At 35.9% G+C, this 24,787-nt stretch overlaps 1 protein-coding gene and 1 non-coding gene across 18 annotated transcripts in view; both read left to right on the forward strand.

Annotated features, from left to right (window-relative positions):
- Nucleotides 1–24,787, forward strand: part of ROBO2 (roundabout guidance receptor 2) — a 1,750,895-nt gene that overhangs the window by 1,193,794 nt on the left and 532,314 nt on the right. For all 17 annotated transcript variants that reach the window (XM_063703928.1, XM_055380941.2, XM_055380947.2 and 14 more), the window contains one exon: nucleotides 7,304–7,630. In XM_063703928.1, coding sequence (XP_063559998.1) covers nucleotides 7,304–7,630 — 327 coding nt within the window. The remainder of the gene's footprint in view (nucleotides 1–7,303; nucleotides 7,631–24,787) is intronic.
- LOC115934114 (U6 spliceosomal RNA) lies at nucleotides 1,305–1,411 on the forward strand. The gene has a single exon (XR_004069961.1). It is a non-coding gene; the product is annotated as a U6 spliceosomal RNA (small nuclear RNA).

The following is a 24,787-nucleotide window of genomic DNA, read 5'->3' on the forward strand; positions in this document are numbered from 1 at the left end:
GCCTCCTTCCTATTGCGATGTGTCAGGCAACCTTCACCTTTTCGTGTAGTGCTACTGTATCTGTCATATCAGCAGGTGGCTCTGATCACATTCAGAATTGAAGTAATCCTGGAGAATCTTCCTAGGTTAATTCTATTTATATCGTTTTGGGGAACAATATTTTGTTAAAACAGACATAGTTATGGCTAGAACATACTGTTACATACATTTTTAAGAGAGAAAAATGAACACAGCATAGAAATTTTGCTGGAGGAAGTATATTTCACACTCTGTCCCTAATTTGCCGAGAATTTCTTCGGCCCTCAGAAAAGTTTAGAACAGCTTGAAATATATTGCTTGGCTTGTGGAGAGACTAATAGCTGATAGGGCTATCCAGTTTGTAAAAGAAAAATAAAACTTGGTTCAAGGAAATACTATACTCCAACTCAATGAGGCAGAGACATTTACTCTGTAACACATGAAATGAAATCAACAAGTATTCTAGGTGCATTTTCCTCCTTTATTATACTACGTGATTGAAATCTCTTCCTGAAAACAAATGTTCTCTGGCACTCACTGCGAATGAGTGGTTACTGACTAAAGAAAACTAAACTTAACTATATTCATGAATTATAATTTATACATCACCTTCAAAAATTTGAAGTGCTAATATACCACTCAACGCTGTAAAATATCAAATATTTTATCAAAAATCATTACAAAATCATTGTTTGAGAGTCTCTGAGAAGCAGAAATAATCCATTATGCAAATTAAGGTGCTTAGAACATTAATCACAGATGCGTCTGCATCTGGCTGACGAACTTGATGATGCTGTGGAATGCTACATCTAGCCAGGTCTAAGTGTGTGATCTTCTGGTAAGCATGGAAAAAATGCAGCTTCTTGGAACCTTTCGCTGGTAATTTCTGATGCACCTTGTTCACTATGGAGACTAAGAATCTGGTGGCCAGGTAAGGTGGCTCATGCCTGTAATCCCAGCACTTCTGGAGGCCGAAGCAGGAGGCTCGCTTGAGGCCAGGGGTTCGAGACCATCCTGGCCAATATGACAAAAATCCGTCTCTGCTAATAATACAAAAAATTAGCCAGGTGTGGTGGTGCGTGCCTGTAGTCCCAGCTACCCAGGAGTCTGGGGCATGAGAATCGCTTCAACCTGGGAGACGGAGGTTGCAGTGAGCCAAGATCATGCCACTGCCCTCCAGCTTGAGTGACAGAGTGAGTCTCTGACTCAAAATAAATAAATAAAATAAATAAATAAATAAATAAATAAATAAATAAAAAGAATCTGTATTTTAAAGAAATATCTTAGTGTTCACTTTGGCAGCACATATACCAAAATTGGAGCAATACAGAGAAGATTAGCATGGTCCCTGGGCCAGGATGACAGGCAAATTCATGAAGAATTAGAAAAAAAAAATCCCAGATGATTCTGATGCAGGCAGTCTGAGAATCAGGCTTTGAAAAACGAGGAAAATGTTTTCTGCTGAAATTATGACTAGCGACATTCATGTGATACATTTTATTGAAATGAACCTTAGAAGAGGGCTTTGGAATTAGCCTAGATGCCATGTGCATTCTTTACTTGGTGCTCCATTCATTTCTAAAGAAGCCTGGCACATTTTGGATTAAAGGTCATGAGTTCTAGTTCTGCTTCTCCTATCTATTCAATTATGGACAATTTATGTGACAATTTCACAACTTACTTTCTTGGACAGTAAAAATAAACATTTGGATGTTCATCTTTAGGACCCTCTGATCAATTTTTGTTATCTTTCTTTTATCATTATAAAAGAGAGAAAGAATATATATATGTTTATATATATTATTAATATATATTTTTTAATTAAATAATATATATTTTAATATATATTATTATAATTAAATAATATATATTTTAATATATATTATTATATATAATATATAAATTTGTATATATTTTAATAATATATATTATTTTAATTAAAACTTGACTGATTGCCCAATTAATAATTGAGATATAAAAAGATACCAGACATGATATCAGTCACAAGCGAAATTAGAATTGTAGATAGTTATTTTCATACATCGCTTAGTATATCTGTTCCAATAGGAATCTTTGAATAATTTCTCATTATATGGGCAATAATAACATTGCTGTCAAACTAATTTTCATTTGAAATCTGTAGAGGAGATATTTATAAATTTATAAATTTATTTATAAAATAAATTTAAGTTAAAAATGAACTTTGTAATGGAAAATGATATCAGGTACTCTTGAGCAGGGTGGGCAAACCTCAGTAAACATTTCAAGCTTCACAGGCTATGTAAGTTTTCTTTGTTACCACTTCCTCCTCCTCATCCCCCTTCTCTTCCCTCTCCTCCTCCTCTTCTTTTAAAAACATTGTTAGCTCAGAGCCATACAAAAACTGATGTGAGCAGTGCTTATCAAACGGTATTGTGCATACAAATACCTGATGAAGAGAGGGGAATCTTGTTAAAACGCAGATTCAGATTTCAGATATGTGGGTATGGGCCTAAGATCCTCTATTTCTAATACACCTTTGGATCATGCTTTTGTTGCTAGTTGAGGGCCTCACACTTTAGATGTCCAAAATGTTGAGGTTGAGCTGTTTCATGGCACTTCCTGTGATGAACAACCCCCACTCCCCCTTACTGTTTTGTTCTCAGTCCCCAGTGAGTTTTGCTGACAACTCAGCTTTATTTTTTGACCAAATAATGGAGTTGTTTTAGCCAATAACATAGAATACCCAGTAGTTTAGTGCTCCTTGATAATCTTTAAGGCCCAACATCTTTGGGAATATGATGAAAGCTACACCCCCCACCCCACACCACCACTACTGCCTCCCCTTTAACAATAATACTCATTTCCACGCACAGTTTTAAAGAATCCAAAGACTTATGCATTGGGTCCATTGTAAAGACCACTGCTATTGTTATGTAATGTCTGAATTTAAGAAAGCTCAGAATTAATCCCCATATTTTTAATAACATTGTAAAACTTAGATTGTAAAGCTGTATTTTTGTATATCTATGTCTATCTTTCTAATCTCTCTCTCTCTCTCTCTCTCTAATCTATCTATCTGGGTGGTGAGACCTTTAAAGTTCACTTTATGTCCTAATTATCTATTGCAGGCCTGATGATTTCATTAGAACCTAAGATTATAAATGAAGAAAACAGAGTTAACTGTTGTTAGGAGTGAGCACAAATTGTTACACACCTTTTATTAAACTTGTTCACAGTGCTCTTTTATCTATCAATTTTTTAAAAATTGCTTGAGATATAATTCATATTCCACAAAATTTACCCAAAGTATACAATATAATAATCTTTATTACATTCACTGAGTAATGCAACCATCACTATAATTAATTTTAGAATATTTTCATCATCCCTAAAGAAATCCCATCCCCATTGACAGCACTTGCCCAGACCCCCTTCATTCCCCACTTCCATACCCCAGCCCTAGGCCAGCATTGATCTACATTATATGTCCGTGGATTTTCCTTCTCTGGACATGTCATATAAATGGAAATGTACAATATATGGTCCATTGCAACTAGCTCCTTTCACTTATATTTTCAAAGTTCATCTATGTTGTAGCATGTATTATTAATACTTCATTTTTAAGGCTGAATAACATTCCATTATATGGATATGGCACGTTTTATTTATCCATTGATCATGGATATTTATGCTGTTGATTCTTTCTTTCTTATCCATTGAGTTGGTAGACATTTGGGTTGTTTCTACTTTTTTGACTATTGTGAATAATACTGCTATGAATATTCATGAGTAAGTTTTGTGTGGATGTATGGTTTCATTCTGGGGTGATATATATCTAGGAGTGAAATTGCTGGGTCATATGGCAATTACATGTTTGACATTTTGAGGAACTTCCAGATTGTTTTCCAAAGTGACTGTACGATTTAAATTCACACTAGCAATGGATGAGGCTTTCAGTTTTTCCAAACCCTTGACAATACTTGTTATTTTACATTGCTTTGATTATATATGTCCTAGTGGGTGTGAAGTGTATTTCATTGTAGTTTTGATTTGCATTTTTCTAATAGCTAATGATGTTGAGTATCTCTTTATGTGGTTATGGCTATTTGTCTAACTTCTCTGTCAAATTTGTTTAACTACTTATTCTAATCCTTTGCCTATTTTAAAATTTGATTATTTATATTTTTATTGAGTTATGAGTTCTTTATATTTTCTAGATATAAATCCATTATTGGGTATATGATTTGCAGATTATTTTTCTGATTCTGTGGGTAGTATTCTTTCAAGCACAAGTATTTAAAAATTTTATAACATCCAGTTTATCTCTTTTTTTCTTTTGTTGCTTATGCTTTTGGTATCATATCCAAGAAGCCATCACCTAATTCAAAATCATAAAAAGCTTGCCTCTATAATTTCTTGTAATCATTTCATAGTTTTACTTTTTATATTTAGGTTGTAGATGTTCTTTGATGTTTTTATTAAAGTAGGAGTAAAATTACAAGAAGAGTGTCCTGATATGACAGTACTATAATCTTTATGTAACATAGTTTACATATATTGTAATGATAAATGAGTAAAATTCTTCGTGTGCTCATTGGACATACTGGAGTTTAATTTTATTGCTAAATAGCTTAGCTATTTTTTCACTTTTTCTTTTATAAATCAATTATTTTGTATTTTATTTAGTAAGTATTAGCATATTTCAGGTCTTATTCAGCCCTTATCCAGGCCTACTGCCTAATAAGTTAGTGCACAAGTTGATATAGTAAATAGCACCCTAGTAGCTATTTACTTGCTTACTTTTAATAGTAGAACAGTTTTGCAGTAGGGAGAATGTAGGTCACTGTGCATAGGGAGATTCATGGAGAACAAAGGAGCTATCTAAACAGATGATTGTAACCTACTATATGCCTGTTACATGAAAAGTGACATAAAACTCTTGATGTATTTTAAGATCAGAGTCTACGGCTATGTGTCCAGACCTTTACATTGAGAATATGTTTCTGATTTGCAACCTACTTCTATTCAGCCACTCATGTTTAAATACTTTGGGGTCTTTCTTGATTATGAATTTAAAAATTCATTGTTACTTTTGTATTCTGTAAATTCCTCATTGCTTTAAGACCTAGTACTCATGATCTATATCCTTTATTATTGTGATGTATACTGTAATTACCTATCTAGATGCTTTGGATCTCTTTAGTTTTTTTTCTAAAGTTCTGACCTGTGAACAGTAAATTACTCTTTTGCTTTAGATATCTAACACTTGTAATGTATACATTCTTTTTTGGTCTGATGTGATTAAAAAAAATAGCAACTTTTAAGAGTTAATCCTCTTCAGAAAACTAAAGTTCATTTAAGACTAAATTAAATTCCCTTTAATACATTAAAATATGTATTTTCAATTAATATTGAGAGTGAACTGAGGTAACATTGACAAGTAAATATTACTGCTATCTATTGAAGAGAAATGTGCTCATATTAGGTGATTGTTTGGAAAATCTTATATAAGAGCAGACTTTTAAGAAGTGCTTATCTATATAATCATTATGTCCCCAAAAATGGTGATTCCTCTCAGCATCTCCTTTTTATTTACTTGGAGCAGCTGGTAGAATATTTTCATGAATAATGGTAATTGACACCATATAAATGAAAAATATTCAAAATAACACATTATGCAAAAATTTGATTGTAAAATATCAACAGATCCTTCTCTTCCTATTTCTTTTCTTTTCGTTTTCTTTTCTTTTTTTTTTTTGGAGATGGAGTTTTACTCTTGTCACTCAGGCTGGAGTGCAGTGGCACAATCTTGGCTCACTGCAACCTCTGCTTCCTGGGTTCAAACGATTCTCCTGCCTCAGCCTCCCGAGTAGCTGGGATTATAGGTGTCCACCACCATGCCTGGCTAAGTTTTTACATTTTTAGTAGATATGAGGTTTCGCCATGTAGGGCAGGCTGGTCTCGAACTCCTGACCTCAGGTGATCCACCCACCTCGGCCTCCCAAAATACTGGGATTACAGGTGTGAGCCACCGTGCCCGGCCTCTCTTTCGATTTCTTACGCCCCTTATGGCCCCACTTTTATTGCATTCACAGGGAAGTCACTGGTACGATCTATCTTTCTTTGTACTGTGCATGGTGATATACCAAATTCTGTCAAGCATTTTGATATGGTGTATTTTTCCTTCTTCTTTTCTACCTAAACCATCATTTCCCAAAGTCAGGTTCTTTTTATTTTCCTCTTGAACTATTTAAGTAAATCGCAACTGTCTTCGTGTCTCCGTTGCTATCCCTTATTGATAATACAGACTACAAGTATCTTTCGATTGTACAGATAGTCACACTGCCCCCTTAAAAATCTGTGAGCCGTGTAAAAGAATAGTCACACCCCTGAGCATGGCACAAAGCCTTGTCTCAGGCTCCAAGACTGTCTTAAACCTTTTCTTGCTGTATCAGCTTCCTTCATGATTATGAAATGTACCATGCACGTAACTGTCATTTCCTTGTCCTTTTGATGATGGTATCTCTTGGCATGATGCTTTTTTCTTTTAGTTGTCATTTTTCATTCTTTACGGCTCAATCTAAGTGTAATTTTTTTCGGGGAAGGGATCTCTTATTATGCTTAATTTAGGGTTAACTTTTACTTTTTTTTCTTTCTGCCTATAGTGCATTTCTTATATACCTCTATGCAGCGTATTGCATTTTAACATACGGATTTATACTTGAGCTCTTCAGTCAAACACACCTGAGTTCAAAATCATGCCTCTGCTGCTTGCCTCATCTACATTTCTGGGCAACTGACATCATTTCCTAAGCTTTTGCCTCATCTGTTAAATGCAGATAATATTTGTGCATAATTTACAGGTCTCTTTGTGTTAGTCTGATAACATATTGGCAGCACATTAAATGCTATCTATGTGTGTCTTCTAGTTGCTTGCCGACGTGGCTTTCTTCCCCAGTGTATAATAAGTAATCTGAGGACAGGAAATTAGTCTTACTCATCTTAGTACCCATGCCGATCCCAGAAGAACAAGAAAGTCTCTTGTTCTCTTTTACTTTTGCTTGTCATGATTCATGGAACACATTAAACCTAATTCCTTTGAGTTAACATATTAATTTATTGGTATCGCCCTATCCTGCAAAGGAGTTGAGATGACTTATGAGATGCATACACAAAACGAAACATAAAATAATGTTCAATTGGATAATCGAAGAGTTTAATTTCCCCATCAGGAACCCAAGTGAAACCGAGGGTTTAGATAAGGAAATGTTAAAGCTTGTCTTTATTCCGTCATGTTTTGTAGGATCGCGTCTTCGCCAGGAGGACTTTCCCCCGCGGATTGTGGAGCATCCTTCCGATGTCATCGTCTCTAAGGGCGAGCCCACGACTCTGAACTGCAAGGCGGAGGGCCGGCCAACGCCCACCATTGAGTGGTACAAGGATGGGGAGCGAGTGGAGACTGACAAGGACGATCCCCGGTCCCACAGGATGCTTCTGCCCAGCGGATCCTTATTCTTCTTGCGCATCGTGCACGGGCGCAGGAGTAAACCTGATGAAGGAAGCTACGTTTGTGTTGCAAGGAACTATCTTGGTGAAGCAGTGAGTCGAAATGCGTCTCTGGAAGTGGCATGTAAGTGAACATAATGAACCTCATGTGCACATTTACTTTTATTTATTTCAAGTAAGTTTTGATGTGTTCCCATAGACACTGAAACCTAAAGAATCAATCAACACACTGCATAATTTTACTTGGTCTTCTTCAGAGAAGTCTGGTCAAGATAGTATCAAGCAAGGGTGTGGTAGTAAGTTTGTTTATATGAAATCAAGATGACCAATATGTTATTATAAGAAAGCAGGCCAGGCGCGGTGGCTCACGCCTGTAATCTCAGCACTTTGGGAGGCGGAGGCGGGCGGATCACGAGGTCAGGAGATCGAGACCATCCTGGCTAACACGGTGAAACCCCGTCTCTACAAAAAATACAAAAAGAAAAAAAAAATTAGCCGGGCGTGGTGGCGGTGCCTGTAGTCCCAGCTACTCGGGAGGCTGAGGCAGGAGAATGGTGTGAACCCGGGAGGCGGAGCTTGCAGTGAGCCGAGATCGCGCCACTGCACTCCAGCCTGGGCGACAGAGCGAGACTCCGTCTCAAAAAAAAAAAAAAAAAACCCAACAATTATGCCTTAAAATTTTTGCACTCTTCAGCTTCCTTGTTGTCATGTACATCTTCAAAGATAAGAGAATTGGGAGATTTCAGGATGCTGGAATCTTATGTAGATAGCTATATATATTTTCTCCTAAATAATAGCTCATGAGCCTATGTCTTTCTTTTGGTAAACAAAATTGTACTTTTCTTTCTTTCTTTTTGTTTTTTTTTTTTTTTTTTTGAGACAGTGTCTCCCACTGTCACATAGGCCGGAGTGCAATGGCGCGATCTCTGCTCACTGCAACCTCTGCCTCACGGGCTTAAGCGGTTTTCCTGTCTCAGCCTCCCAAGTAGCTGGGATTACAGACACCATGCCCAGCTAATTTTTGTATTTTTAGTAGAGACGGGGTTTCACCGTGTTGCCCAGGCTGGTCTTGAACTCCTGACCTCAGGTGATCCACTCGCCTACAATTTCTTATGCAGCTATCCCAATGAAGTTTTTCGTTCTCAGGCATCTGCTTCTGATTTACAGTTTGTGCTAAGAAACCTGGAACCCCCGGATGCTGGAAATGTATAACTCCAATAGGAAAAGACTAGGAGAATCCTAAGACCCATATTTTTTATTTTTTGTGAAGTGCCTTGAGCTATGAGCATTAGGACTTTAGTTAACAATGGGATTTTGTACTGGCCACCAAATAGTTTTATTTTTATAAAATGATACTTCAAAAAGCCCTCAAATTAAATGCAATTTGAAATACACACACAAAAATTCAAGAATGCAAATATCCATACCTGTTCCATTTTTGTTTTGAAATATCTAATTTTGGAAACTTTTCAAACATATTGAAATACCTCAATACCAAATTTTATTGATTTTTTTTCCCCCAACAGACCCTTTTATGGTGAATATGACTTGCATTATTCTCCCATTTTCAAGATAAAGAAAATGATGCCCAAAAAGTTTAGGTGACCAAGATTCAGACAATAAATTAATGGGGATGCTAGACCAGGTCCTGAATCTTCTAATTTTTATTTTTAGGGAATTGTGTCATATTTGAAGAAACACTCTAAATGAAATCTGGTCTATTTTAAATATGTAAAAATTAAGAAATTTTAATTTTTCATTTTTAAAATTTTATCTACTCAGCAGCAAATAAGGTGTTTAAATCCTTAACAAAATTTTACTTTTCAAAATTAAAGTATATAAAAATTGACCTGTCATTTTGTTGTTTCATCTAAAAGAATTGCTTTCTTTTCTAATTGCATCATTAATAATGAATCAAACTGTTCTGGTGGGAATATTTTAAACCATGATTTTTGTGTGTGTGTGTGTAATGTGACAGTAATTTTTTTTATTTTGAAGTAAATGAGCTTTAAGAAATACTTGAATTACTCATGACCTAGAGAGGAAAACAAGAAGGCTTGCAAATTGGATTAGGGAGTGAATAAAATCCCTTTTTCTAATGCCATGTCAACAGTTCATTCCATTTGAGGCATCACAAGGTCAAATAATATTCATTTATATGTTGCTCATCTCTTTCCATTAGCTCATCAGTCTTCTATCTTTCCTTATGTATTTCATAAAACATATTAATATGGAAATTTGGGTTAAAGCATTGTGATTTTTCAGTACCTATTGGTAACTAATATGTATTTTTATAAAATGACAGAGGAACAGCTGTAGAGGAACAACTTCAGATTATGTTAAACTGGCCTTCATATTTTAGAAAACTCAACATAAATACTCATTGTGGTGCATTCACTTAGTTTATTAATAGAAGGCAGATATCCACTGAAAGAGGTGTTAAGGAATAGCAATGAAGACACATTCCAATGTATTCTCAAAGAGCTCACATTCTAGTTGGGATGACAAACATGTAAATAAAGAGTTACTATAATAAATTAAATAGACAAACAATAAAGCCTATTATAAAGACATGTAAAAATACTATGCAAATCCGGAGGGAAGATATTTAATTCTTCCTAGATAGGTAAGCTTAAGAAATGATTCTAAGAGGATACATTATTTTCACTGTGATTTAAGGTCATGTAAGAATGTCCCAGGTGGAAATTGAAGTGAAAGACCATCCAGGTAGAAAGAATGGAAGCTTAAATGAACACTGTGTATTCGGAGAACTGCCAGGTGTCTGGATATGAGGTTGAGAGCAGAGTAAATTGGAAAGGTAGGCATGTGCTGAATAAAAATCTAAGCTATTTTGTTATGAGAAAAGAGAATCTTTGAAAGAGAATTGAAGATTGCATTAAAGGTATGATGATTGAAGTCAGAGAGGCGTTAAGTAGCTGTCAAATAATTCAGAAAAGAGTTGATGCTAGATTCTGAACTGAACATAGCAGTGAAGATTGAAAGGAGGAAACAGCTTGAAACATATTTAGGAATTATAAACTATGTGACATGATCAATGAGAAGTAGAGGATGATTACTAGATTTGTTTTGTTTTGTTTTGTTTTGTTTTGTTTTTGGCTAAGTGACTGGGTATATAGTGCTGCCATCCATAGAGGTGAAGGGCAGGTACAGGAGAAATAACTCTAGGGAACAGAACAGTATGGTAAACGTTAGCTGTATTGTTTGACATACCAATGAAATAGTAAGCTTAAAATATCTCAAGTTTCATTAAAGAAACAGCTTCTGGAGTTTAGGGGAGAGGTCTTTCCGAGATAGGTGTTGAAGCCATGGAAGTATATAGAAGTAGATGTGATTTCCAGGCAGGCTGTGTTCGGGGAGCAGTTAATAAGGGCTGAGTCCAATTCCAGTGCTTAGAACAGTAATATTTAGTGGTGGTCAAGGCAAGAAATGCTCATGCAAAAGGATCAGTCTCAGGAGAGGTATCAGAGTGATAGAATATGGGCAGTGAAGTGGCAAGAATAATCAAGGAATACATTAAAAAATAATAAAATTGGGGCCGGGTGTGTTGGTTCACACCTGTAATCCCAGCACTTTGGGAGGCCCAGGTAGGTGGATCACTTGAGGCCAGGAGTTTGAGACCAGCCTGGCCAACATGGTGAAACCCCGACTCTACTAAAAATACAAAACTTAGCCAGGTGTGGTGGCTGGCACCTGTAATCCCAACTACTCAGGAGGCTGAGGCAGGAGAATCACTGGAACCCAGGAGGCAGAGGTGGCAGTGAGCTGGAATTGTGCCAGTGCACTCAAGACTGGGCGACAGAGTGAAACCCTATCTCAAACAAACAAACCACAAGAGTACTAAAAGTGGTTGACACGATGCAAATCCCAAATGATGGTCAAATAAACAGTACCTGTGGGCTCCAGTGATGGGGACAGAGCACAACAGCTGAAGAGCGAGTAGTGGTGGGATGGAAGTAGCAAATGCTGCCGGGTCTTTCCTAGAATGGAGCTCTAAATGGAGCATGGAGAATTAGAGCAGGGCACCTCAACCTCTGCATTACTGACATTTGGGATCAGAAAATTATTTAGTGTGTGTGTGTGTTGCGGGGGTGGGTGGATTGTGCTAGGCATTGTAAGATGTTTAGACATACCTCTGGCGTTTGTTCACAAGGTGCCAATGGGATCCTCCCTAGCCCTGTTGAGACAAACAGTATGTCTCCAGATATTGGAAATATTCCTCAGGAGAGAAAGTCAGTTGAGAACCACTGACCTAGATGTACCTAAGTAGTCAAGAATGTATTGATATGTAGGACATAAACATGTCACAACTTTTATCATAAAATGATTATTGATTAAAAATATGGATTTTTTTTACTATTTTTGATTCACATTAGTTGTCATTTTTAATTTCAAAAATGTTGGATTCTACTATGATACGAAATGTGGAATTTTATTGATAACCATCTGTCTTGACTGATTTTTTGGAAGTCAGCCAGTTCTTTACCATACTGCATTCATTTTGGTGTTTGTTTGTTTTCCTTTAATACATGCTTCAGCTTTATGTTCTGGAACAATAGAGCAGAGGGAAAAAAATTCAGGACCAATCATTGCAATGAATCACCTCAAATTTGCTTTTATTTTTTTCTTAGTTTGCAAAAAAAAAAAAATAGCTATCCAGAAGGTGTTTTTTGAGTCACTTGACCTCAAAAATAATCTCTAGGCAAAAAATGTTTTTTAAATAGTTAGAAAACAGTTGCAGAGTTAATAAGCAAGAGGCCTGGTAGTCAAAAAGCTAATACATAGTTTTCCAATGGGACCACCAGGAGAGCCATGGTGTAGCTGGTGCAGATAAACTTTCCGTTCTGAACACTGGCGCTCCCTGTTTATGGAGCAGAAGGAGCACAGGGGGTCCTCACAGAGATTGTAGCTGCCTGTGATGCAGCTGAGTCAGTGGCAGCCTCTAGAGATGGCAGCTGTAGCCCCAGGTGGCAAATAGATGACAGCAGCTTGATCTATCGACCAGGGTAAGAGGGGGTTCTGGCCTAAATGAAAATTCATGAAAAATTGATGAAGTCCCCAGATTATTTTTTCCGTTTCCTTTTCTCAGCACTGTGCCAGTGCAGAGAGTAGAGATTAAATGACGTGCTGAACGCTTTAGTGGCAAGGAGGTTGTGGTTCAAAGGTCAGGGGTCACATAGAAACCAATCTTTTTTTTTTCTTTTTTCTTACTGCTAAAGCAAAACACAAGAAACTTTTCAGATTAGCTGTGATTTACCTTTGCTTTGATAAATAAAATGACTACATGTTCAAAAGTTGGCTTTTGATGCAGTTACAAGAGAGAACAGATGTGATTCATAATTCAAGTATGGAACTGGAAATAGATTGAATTCCATGACTTCAGGATGATTATTTTTTCTTTTTCTCTTATTTTTTGTCTTCCGTATCAAGACTCATGCTGTATGAAAGTCATTTAGAGAAGAAGATGGTCTTGCATTATTTATAGGGTTACAGATTGTGAGAATAGCAAAGCTATGGAACACTGTCCAAACATAATGCTCCTGTTTGCTTAAATAGAAAATTAAATTGATGGTTTATCTGTACAAAGAAGAGAGGCTACAGAAGTAGACTGACTTTAGTATGAGAGGGCACAGGTGGCACTGAAAATGAAGACAAGGTAAAGAGCTTCCTTGATCTCCTCAAGTTAATAAATATGTAAATGTTTGTTTTTTATTTTATTTTGGCTGTAAATGCATCTTATCTAGGCAAAATACCCTTACACATCATAAAGACACAAGGTAAATTAAATTGCAAAAAGGTCAATCCATAGAGAGCTTTTTTAAAAAAATGCTTAATTGAGATATATTTAACATACCATATCATTTACTCATTTAATATGTACAAGCAATGTTTTTGGTGTATTCATGAGGTTGTGCAATGAACACTATAATCAAATTTAGAACATTTTCATCAATCCTAAAATAAACTCTATACCCATTAGAACTCAGTTCCCATTCCTGCACCCTCTCACCCCAGCCCTAAGTAAATGCTAATCTACTTTCTATAGCTATACATTTTCCTATTCTGGACATTTCATATGTTGGAATCATACAATATATTGTCTTGTGTGACTATAATAGCATCTTTTCCTTAGCATTAATGTTTTCAAGGATCCTGTTTGTTTAGCATGTATCAGTACTTTATTCTTTATTATTGCTCAATAATATTTCATGGTATCAACATACCACTTTTTATTTATCCATTCATTGTATGATAGACACTTGCATTACTCCCACTTTTTTTCTGCTATGAACAATGTTGCTATGGAAATTTTGGTACACATTTTTGTGTGCACATATGGTTTCATTTGGGTATTCTCATAAGTTTATGCCTAAGAGTAGAATTGTCGAGTCATATGGTAACTGTTTAACTTTTTGAAGAATATATATGTAATTATTATTAAGTGTAGATTAAATGATATTTATTGGTGCATTGAAGTAACTGTATCCAACTCCCCTCTCAATATGAAACACAGTCATAAAACATTTCTACTGTTTTATCCATATTATTATGTGACTGTTATGTTAGATTTTCTATGTCATATGTCCATCATTTCAGGTAAGAGTCAACTATTTAAAAATATAGAACAATTAACCATATGGAAACAAGGATGGCCACAAAGTTCCTAATAAATCCTTGTGTAACTTCTACTAGACTGTTTTCACTTTGGTCCCAATTAAGTTGGATAATCTTACTGTTTGAGTCTTCACTTCCTTTTCTGTTCTGTTTGTATTTGTTCTGAAAGCTGGCAATTTGTCTTCTCAGAAGCTGACGTTACCCTTCCTGAGAATAACTGACAGTACTTTCTTCATTCTCCGGTTACTTTCTCTTCCAAATATACTGAGGTTTTTTCTTTTACTTGTCAGGTTCAGACTAAGAAATTAATGAGCAATTATACTAGAAGTCAGTTAAGTAAGTCTAAGAGTGGGAAAACAAAGAACTATTATTATTCTCTATCTTTCTTAAAACAAAGAAGCACACAAACAAACATATCAACTTCAATGCAAACTCCATGGCGATGAGTTGGACTGGAACTAATATTTACAGGTGAGGACCAAAAAGAATATAGGAGCAACTTTCGTTTTTTGTAATTTTCTCCATTTGCATTTCTACAAATGTCAGGTGAGATTTCATATATTTTTGGTGGTGATGGTGGGTGGTAGGGGAGGAGGATACTTACACAGCTGAAAAACGCTCCCTAGCTCCAGGTACTTCACAGGATAATGCTAATGTGTTATTTTGGCTGTTTTGTGAGTGTGCCTTTTAATTTTGCCATACTCCATCAAATGCTTTCAAATGCAGTCTCTCCTTTGATCTTCACAAATGAAGGTGTGAAATTGCTACACCTGGGGAACGTGTTTGAATTTGTGATCTATTTAAGTATGTATAATGCTGTATTTTGATACGAGGTTTATTTCTGTTGATTGAATTAACTGTATTCAAACTCTCTCTCAACAAGTCTCAAGTTGCCATTCACTGACAATTAGCCTGAATTAACTCTGACTCCCAGGAAAGCACATAAATGAAGTCATTGTGTCCTCTACTTTTCAAAAATTTATTCCTATAAACAGTATAATTCTGAGTATGATCCTGAGGTCTGCAGTCATGTAGATCCTATCCATAAAATGACAAGGAAACATATTCATAGTGATACTAAGAGTTCAGGAGATAAAATATGTTGAGGTCTGCTCCGGTTTTCGATCCCAGAAACCCTTTTCATATAAAGTTAAGAAAAGTAATTTAGGAATTTGAATTTATTTCTTACTATAATTTTTTTGTTTGTTTGTTTGTTTTGAGATGGAGTCTCGCTCAGTCACCCAGACTGGAGTGCAGCAGTGCGATCTCAGTTCACTGCAGCCTCTGCCTCCCAGGATCAAGCGATTCTCCCACCACAGCCTCCCAAGTAGCTGGGACTACAGGCAGGTGCCACCAAACCTGGCTAATTTTTGTATTTTTAGTAGAGATGGGATTTTGCCATGTTGCCCAGGCTGGTCTTGAACTCCTGGCCTCAAGCAATCCTCTCGCATTGGCCTCCCAAAGTGCTGGGATTACAGGTGTGAGCCACCGTGCCCGGCCTCTTACTATAAATTTTTAATTTATTAAATTTCAACTGGTGTGTAGATGCAAGTTGATTTTACTGAAAATGTATGTAGGTTGACATTATGCTTAGGAAATATAATTTCGTGCAGTAACTCGTGCTTTTCTCCCAGGATTTGTGTTTCGGCAGAATACAGATTTACAATTTCCCTTCTTTAGATCGAATTTGTTTCTGATAATTATAATATACATCTTTTAATTCTGAAACACCCCCAACAAGGTTTCTATAATTACTTAAGGAAGGTTACACTTCTTTTAAGCATGAGTCAGTATATATGATAAGGCCTTTACAGAATTATAGAAGTAAAAACAATAGGTGAAGTTTTGTTTAACTATGAAAGTTTTTGCTTTATAGATGTTTCTAACAGTCTATGATTTAGCTGCTAAGGGATGAGGTTCAATAGTATTAAGATATTCTCTCCACTATATACCATTAGAATTGATTTTTCCTCTTAGGAGATTTTCAAAAGCAATTCTGAACCACCCATTTCTGAATTAAAAATACTTATACATTTTTGTCAATTAGATATTCATCCACTTTTTGTCACTGTCTCCCAAAAAATACTCTATGAAAGCATTACTGAGCCCCAGGTTGGGTTGTTTCTCTAAACTATTTGAAGTTTTCTAGCATAGTCCTCCTTTGTCTACTAAGACATCGGTAGTTTAATAACCCTGGATGTCTTAGTCTGTTCCAGCTACTACAAGAAAATACCATAAATTGGGTAGCTTTTTAGGAAAATAAATTTATTTCTCATAGTTCTGGAGCCTATAAGCCTGAACTCAGAGAGCCAGCATGGTTGGGTTTTGTGAGGCCCCACCTCCTGGTTCATAGACGGCGTCCTCACAAGGTGAAAGGCACTAATCCCATTTAGAAGAGCTCTGTCTCATGACCTAATCATCTTCCAAACGCTCCACCTTCAGTGACATCGCCTTCAGGGATAAGATTTCAACATGTGAATTTTGGGGGGATATAAACATTCTGACCACAGCTCTGGCCTTTGGAGAGACTTCAAGCACGGGTTGTAAGAGAGGCAGGCGTTTGGATGCACTGACAGACAGGGCCTGGAAATTGAGCTTAAATTAACACCCAAGTAGAGAAAAGGCTCTTCTTTCTCACCGATATTGGCAGCCCTACACATTTGTCGCTTCCTCATCTGAGGAGTTAACCAACTGCGAATTAAAAATAATTTTTAAAAACTAACAAAAATATACCAACAAGAAATATTACAAATCATGTGGTATAGCATCTATTTGCATATCATTTACATAGTATTAGGTATTATAAGTAATCAAGAGATGATTTAATATATACAGGAAGATGTGCAGCTATATGCAAATACTATGCCATTTTATAAAATGGACTTGAGCATCCAGTTCAGGGGTCTTGAGACCAGTCTCCTCTGGATACCAAGGAACGAATGTGCCTCTTTCTGAGAGTCAGGCCGTTTCCTAGTAATGCAACTATAAAGGCAATCATCACATTTTTTGTGTGTGATTATCTAACATTTAAGTCTGAACCAAGATTTTGGAATAAACATTACAGTATCTATATATGGAAATGAAATGTAACTATTTTTTCCATAACATGAGGTATATTTGATATAAACCATTTTATATAAATCTGCCTGCCTCATTTTCTTTCTTCTTGCTTTCTTTGCTTATTCAAATTGAACAAGTACATTATACATATATATGTGTGTGTGCATATAAACATACATATATTTTTTTCTTAACATGAGGTATATCTGATATAAACCATTTTATATAAATCCACCTACCTCATTTTCCTTCTTGCTTTCTTTACTTATTCATATTGAATGAGTATATTATACATATATGTGTGTATCCATGTTTATATATATACATATGTATACACATATGCATATATATATATGTATATATGATGTGATATTAGACATGTGATCCCACTCACTGTGTTGCCTAGGCTGGTCTGGAACTCCTGGTCTTATGTGACCCCCCCCTACCTTGGCCCCACGAAGTGCTAGGATTACAAGTATGAGCCATCAGGGCCAGAGAATACTTTCTCTTAAATCAATGTTTAAACATCTTTGTTGGGTTTCCTAATCGTTAAGAGTAAAACGGGTTAAAGAGCACCTCTGGTGCTGGGCTGCATATGAGGAGTCTGAGTCGCCTCAGGTGGCAGTGAACCTTCCACCCTGGTGATGTAGGGTAGGAGCCTTCAGATAGGGCATACTGCAGGAGTGAGGAGGGGCCGCAAGTTGCTTCTAGGTGAATCTGAATGAAAGATGGACTTAGAAAACTGGAAAGAAGTATAAAAGCAAAACTCTGAGGTTGTGCTTGGCCAGATTTCAAGCACAAATAATGTATTAGCTTAATTGGGGAGTAGATGTAGGATAGTAGAGGGAGATAATTTAAATAGCGGGGTAGAAATTAGTAATGACTAAACGAATTGATGAGCTTTCATGTTATCCTAGAACCCAAGGGAGCACTGTTTGATGTGGGCTTGTTATTTGGAAGTGAAGTGTAAAAGGAGACATGATAAACACAGTGTGGGGTAGATGGGAGCCCAAGAGTGTGGAGGGAGGAAATCTACTGTATGTTCAGGTATAGTAGGATGAGGATTAAGTTGATTAATTAAGCTCAGACTAGGAAAAGAGGAGATAAAATGTTGAAAAAAAAGGTTGATAGAAATTTAAAAAATGCATCTGTAGTTCAAGTGAAGATTTAAATTTAGTTTGCTAGAGTTTTGTACAGTACCTTCTACTGGTCGGTACTCACCTAGGTGTTAGGATACAGATACTTAGAACAAGCTTTGTTCGATGGGTATAGAGTTTCAGCTGGCAAGATGAAAAAGTTCTAGAGATCTGTTACACAACAGTGTGAATATACTTAACACTACTGAACTGTACACTTAAAAATGGCTAAGATGGTATATTTTATGTTATGCATTTTTTTGCCACAATTAAAACATGAAAATATTAACAAAACAAATACACCACCACCACAACAAAAACCAAGGCATGGCTCTTGCCATCAAAGAACATTCAATAGGATGGTCTAGAATGTGGTATATGTGAGAGTGAGGGAGGAGGAGTTGCTCTGGTGTGAAATACAGAGGAGAAGGAGGCTGACTCTGCAAGAGAATGTGGAACAGGTGAAATGATTTTGCTAGGGAGAAAATAATTAATAATAATCTCTGGTGCTTGCTAAGGGCCAGGCTTATTTCTGTGTTTCACACTTATGGCTGATTCAGTTCTCAAAACAAATCTAAAATTTGGGTACTATTATTTTCTCTCTATTGTATTTGAGGTACACAGAAAGGAGAGCTGGGATTTGAACACTGGCAACCTAGCTCTCAAGCCTGCTTTCTTAATTACTATGCTAAGCATCCTCACTGATTTACTTGAACAAGCAAACAAAATCATTTGACACTTAAAAGAGTCATTAGCATTGCCTTAGGTATTTTACCCAGAAACAGTTATTCAATTGTATAAATACAATGATGACCCCTGGAATAGGTGAAGTCCAAGAGTAGCATTTTGGCGGAAACAATTCTGTGATTCCTGGGATATGACGGAAGGAAACAACAACAGAAAGAGTAATCTTTTCTATTTTTTTATTTAGTTACATATTGACATTTGAGAGCTCATTAGTTTATTCCAGTAATTTGATTTTCTTTGTACAGTTCCTAGTTGTCAAATATTAGCATCAAGAAAATCCATCACTTTCAGTTCTCATTGACATGTTTGCAGGCCAAAGCAGCTTGGAGATTAAAAATCCAATTTATAAGACAAGTCATCTATCATTGAATATCCAAAGATAACTTGACTAAGTTTTATAGAAAAAGAAATATGATAATAGCAATGATATCTTACTACTTTAGGATACTTTCTGGAGTTTTTTGAGTCATTAACATATTTATATGCATTATTTCATTGCTATATGTATTTGTAGACATTTGCTGACTTAGATAGTTTCAAAGTTCAATACATAGTATCATTAACATTGGTCTATTTGACTTTCAATTACTCTTTTTATTTTTTTATATTTAAAAATGAATCAAAGGAGGAAACATAGCCTTTTCAACCAATGATGCTGAATTAAGTATCCACAGGCAAAAATATAAATGAACAGAACCTTGATTTAAACCTTTCAAATTATGCAAAAATCAATCTAAAATGGATCATACAGTTAAATGTAAGGCATAAGACTATATATATATATAAATATATTAATGTAAATATAAGTATATATGTATATACATATATATATAGAGAGAGAGAGAGAGAGACAAGTTCTCACTCTGTCACTCAGGCTGGAGTGCAGTGGCGTGATCACAGCACACTGCAGCCTTGACTTCCCAGACTCAAGTGATCCTCCCGCCTCAGACTTCCCAGTAGCTTGTGCTACAGGCATGCATCACCAAGCCCAGCCAATTTTTGTACTTTTTGTCGAGATGGGGTTTCACTCTCTTGCCCAGACTGGTCTCAAACTTTTGAGCTCAAGCTATCCAACTGCCTTGGTCTCCCAAAGTGCTGGAACTACAGGTGTGAACCATTGGGCCTGACTTAAAACTATAAAATGTTTAAAAAATAACAAAGGAGAAAATCCTTTGTGTCTAGAATTTGGTGAAGAATAAAGCATTAACCAAAAGACAAAATTAATAAATTTGACTTTATTAAAATTAAAACTTTAATTCTTTTAAAGATCTTGTTTATGGAAAAAAAAAGACAAGCTACATACAGGGAGAACATACTTGTAAACCACATATCTGAAAAAAGCATATCTAGAATTTATAAAGATATATCAAAATTCAACATTAAATAAAACTAATAATCTGACATCTTTTTTATTTTAAAATAAGTATACACAGGAAGTATGTCTACTACTAGAGATACTAGTAGTATCTCTCTTAGATCCTGTGAATCTATACTTATTACAAAATAAAATATTAAAATTAGTTGTCAAGCTATCTTAAGTAGACATTAATAATATACATAAAAATGAATTTGGAACTGAATAGTTCTTTGGAAAGCATTTGAATGTTTGTTTTTCTTAAATATTGATGAATTCATATTTTGAATGTCCATGATCTGTTAAAAATCTTATTCAAATTCATGTATTTACTGTTTTAAATTTATACATTTAACTTGTGATACATACTATGTACAGTTTCATGAATTTATCTTCATATCTTTGATTTTTGTTACATCGCGGTTTTTTAGTTTAAGGATAGATTTTATTTCATTTTCTTTTTTAGGGGAAGGGAAAGAAAAGAGAGGAATGTTTGTTCATGGGAGTTTGGCAAGAATGCCCAAAACATGACTTAATGAGTAGAGTGCATTATGGAGCTGGCAAGAAGTCCCTACTTTAAACGAGGTTAATAAAGAGATGCAATGCGTCTTGATTCTTTGCTGCTAAAATTATACATGGATTATTGTGAATATTTCTAAGTACCTGTTTAAATTCACCATTACAACTGAAATGTCACTAACGGAGAAAGATCAGCTGGGCGCGGTGGCTCACACCTGTAGTCTCAGCACTTTGGGAGGCCGAGGTGGGCGGGTCGCTTGAGCCCAGGCGTTCAAGACCAGCCTGGGCAGCACGGTCAAACCCCATCTCTACAAAAAAATACAATAGTTAGCCGGATGTAGCGGTGCGCACCTGTAGTCCCAGCTAGTCGGGAAGAGCCCAGGAGGCGGAGGTTGCAGTGAGCCGAGATCGCGCCGCCGTCGCATTCCAGCCTGGGTGACAGAGCGAGACTCGTCTCAAAAAAAAAAAAAAAAAAAAAAAAAAAAAAAAAAAAAAAAAAAAAAAAAAAAAGAGAGAAAGATCAAGGAGTTTTGGGGGGTGGAGCGGGGGACGCAGGGGCCGGAGTCTCGCCTTGTCGCCCAGGCTGGAGTGAGGTGGCGCGATCTCGGCTCACTGCAGCCTCCACCTCCCGGATTCAAGCGATTCACCTGCCTCAGCCTCATGAGTAGCTGGGATTACAGGCACCCGCCACCACGCCTGGGTAATTTTTGTATTTTTAGTGGAGACGGGGTTTCACTAGGTTAGCCAGGCTGGTTTCGAACTCCTGATGTGGGCTGATGCACCCGCCTCGGCCTCCCAAAGTGCTGGGATTACAGGCGTGAGCCACCGCGCCCTGCCGAGAAAGATCAAGGATTTAAGACTATGTCCCAAGAAGGAAAAGCTAAAGGAATAGGAATTATTGATCCAGGAGCATTAAAGACATCAGTAGATCCTATCGTTCCTACCCGGCACCTCAAGAACTATCCTCCCAAAGACAGAATACATTTATTCTATTTAACCTTAAGAAAGAAAAGGATCAGTGGATAAAAGTTTCAGCTTTTCCTCGGTGTGCCATACGGTGATTATGCTATATGTGTTCTTTCCTGGGATCTTAAGGAACTGTGGGCCAACCAAAACAACATAACCTAATAAACCTAAATAATAAATAAACCTAAAAAGTTGCATAAAATATGTTTTGATATGGCTTTGCCTTACGTTTTTCCTCAGAGGAAAACTGAATCTCCAGGATAATGAAACAAGGTAACAAGACAGTTCTGATGCACTTTCAGCTGCAGAATAATTCTCAGCACTTTCCTATACACAAGGAATTCAATAAAGTAGAAATAATTTTCTTAAACTTAGCATTATCACTGTTTTGAAATGTCCTTGAAAAAATCCCGTTTGTGCATACATCTTGCACATCTTATTTCAAAATCCACTGAGATTGTAAGCAATTAAATCAATTGCATTTTGTAGACCAACCCCTCATTTGTAACATGTAATTCCCCAGGACCCACGTGTCCAGATTCAAGAGCAGCTTGATAGAAAGACTGATTTATTTTTATTTTCTTCCTGGGTCTGCTTTGAATATTCTTAAAAGAAGGAGGAAAATGCTGTGTTTAATATTCATACAGGATTTTCTATTAAAAGCAGCTTCTCTCAAAAGCCTGTTGTTAAGAAGGACTACCTATAAAGGGGTCAACTTGTGAAATCCTTCCTAAGTACTTATTTGGTTCTTGGGGATTGATGGATAAGCTGATGGAGTCTAATCTTCAAATGTGTATGTCATTAATAGAGATATAAGAATCTCAATGTGCTTTGTCTTTTCCTTTCCTGACACATTATAAGGAAAAGCTTTACTAATGAAGTACCCAATGGCAATAACCCATTATATGCTAGAATCTCTCTTTGTATCAGATGACATGCAAATGAACTGTTCTATTTCTGTGGAGAAAGAGAGACAAGGAGCGGTCTAGTTAATCATACTTGAGGACTGCATGGTTGTCTTCTGGGAAATATTATCATGATTCATTCTTATTTAAGGGTCCTCACCCTATGCATAAGAAAATCTCCCATTCATTCCATTTGGGTTTGATGTTAATTATAGGGGCATTAATGGAAGCTTTCTCATAAGAAATGAATATAGGATTAAATCAGAAAATAATAAGGCAACCTTTAGATGAATCAGGTCATGATAGAGCTATACATGTAGAAGCTGGCAGGTTGGAGGAACTTTAGAGATCCTCAATCCCTTTGTTGTTTAGATATGGAAACTGAGTCCTGGAGGAGTGAAGTGACTTAACTGAAGTCCCAGCTGATGAGAGGCAGGCATGAGATGACAAACGAAGTAGCCTCTTTCATCGGGCAGCAATGTAGAGAAAGATAATTCTGGGAGTTTAAGAGACCACGTTCTGACCATTTTATACTATTAACTACTCCTGTGATTTGGGGCAAACCTTTTACGTTCTCTGGATCTGTTTTCTTAAATTTGAGGTGAGACTAGACTAAGCATTTGCCCTCTGGAAAAGGGGAAATCTAAGCAAGCTCCTATAGGAGATTAGCGTATGATTATTATTCCAACTTAGTTCATTGGAAGAAAGATATTTCTACCGTATCATGTATATTTTGTTCTCAAAATTGAAGACAGCAGCCTTGGATATCAAATAAATTTAGTAGCACTTTTAAGCTAACCTTTTCCCTAAGCCATGAAAAGACTTTTTTCTTATTCCAGAAAATATTTTATTTTATTTTTATAGCATTTCTTTATGTGTCCTATAGTTGGCAAGTAATTGATAATATTGCTGGTAAAATGAGGCATTTCCTTAATCTTACATGTCTTGAGAAATTAGCTGTTCATGTATCCATGTCTACACAGTCCTCGTTCACCTTGTGGCCATGTAATTAAGTCATTTTTCTTTTCCAATCAACCATTCAGGTCTAAGGCAAATGGTTTTTTGAAAGATTATGCACACCTTGTACCAGTACTTCTGGTCCCTTTAGGTTTAAAGTGTACAAGTATAGATTCCTAGTATATCAACTAAATTATTTTGTTCCTTTAAAAGAGAAAATAATTTTTAAAAAAGCAAAGAAGTTATTTTTTTACTCATATATTTGACTTACACCTTGTATATAAAATGTTTTGTTAGATGAAATGTATTTTATCTATTTACCAAAATATTTTCACCCAAATAGCATAATTTTACAAGTAGCAGTCATATATTAAACCAACATCACATTTGTCCTCTCTTTGAACCCATATTATCTGAACTACTGTAAAGATCTTTTTCCTGTGAGTGTTTTTATTTTATTTATTTTTTAAAAAATGTTATTTATTTTGTGTTATATTATTTTCCTGGTTATATGTAACATCTTTCCGTCTTAGATATGTTGGAAACTACAGATAAGTTTTAAAAAATTACCAACAGAAATAAACACCACTTCTTCCATTGTGTTTTAATTTCATTTCTGTCAACTGTATGACTTGAATAGACAATCTGTGGAATGAATTTAGTTTTAGTACTTTAATAAAATAAAATATAAAAATACTACACATGTAAGTAGAGTAATTTAGAGAAATTGCAGAACTAGTTTTTCTATTTTTCAAAGAATATTTAGAAAGCTTAAATAATAGCTTGCATATGTACTCAGAAAATAGGAGTCATCTAAATTGCAAACTTGTTTAATAAGTTCTTCCATATATGAGCACTATGTCATCTTCAAAGTTTTCATATAATTGGCATAGTGCTAAATATTTTATAACATCTCTGTAAAATAAGTTAAAATATTTTTCTGCCACAAAACATTGTTTTTTTATCTTTCTAACTCTCGTGATATCTTTGTGAATATTAGCCCT

This window comes from Gorilla gorilla, chromosome 2, assembly GCF_029281585.2.
Source record: "Gorilla gorilla gorilla isolate KB3781 chromosome 2, NHGRI_mGorGor1-v2.1_pri, whole genome shotgun sequence".
In the NCBI taxonomy this organism is placed as follows: domain Eukaryota; kingdom Metazoa; phylum Chordata; class Mammalia; order Primates; family Hominidae; genus Gorilla; species Gorilla gorilla.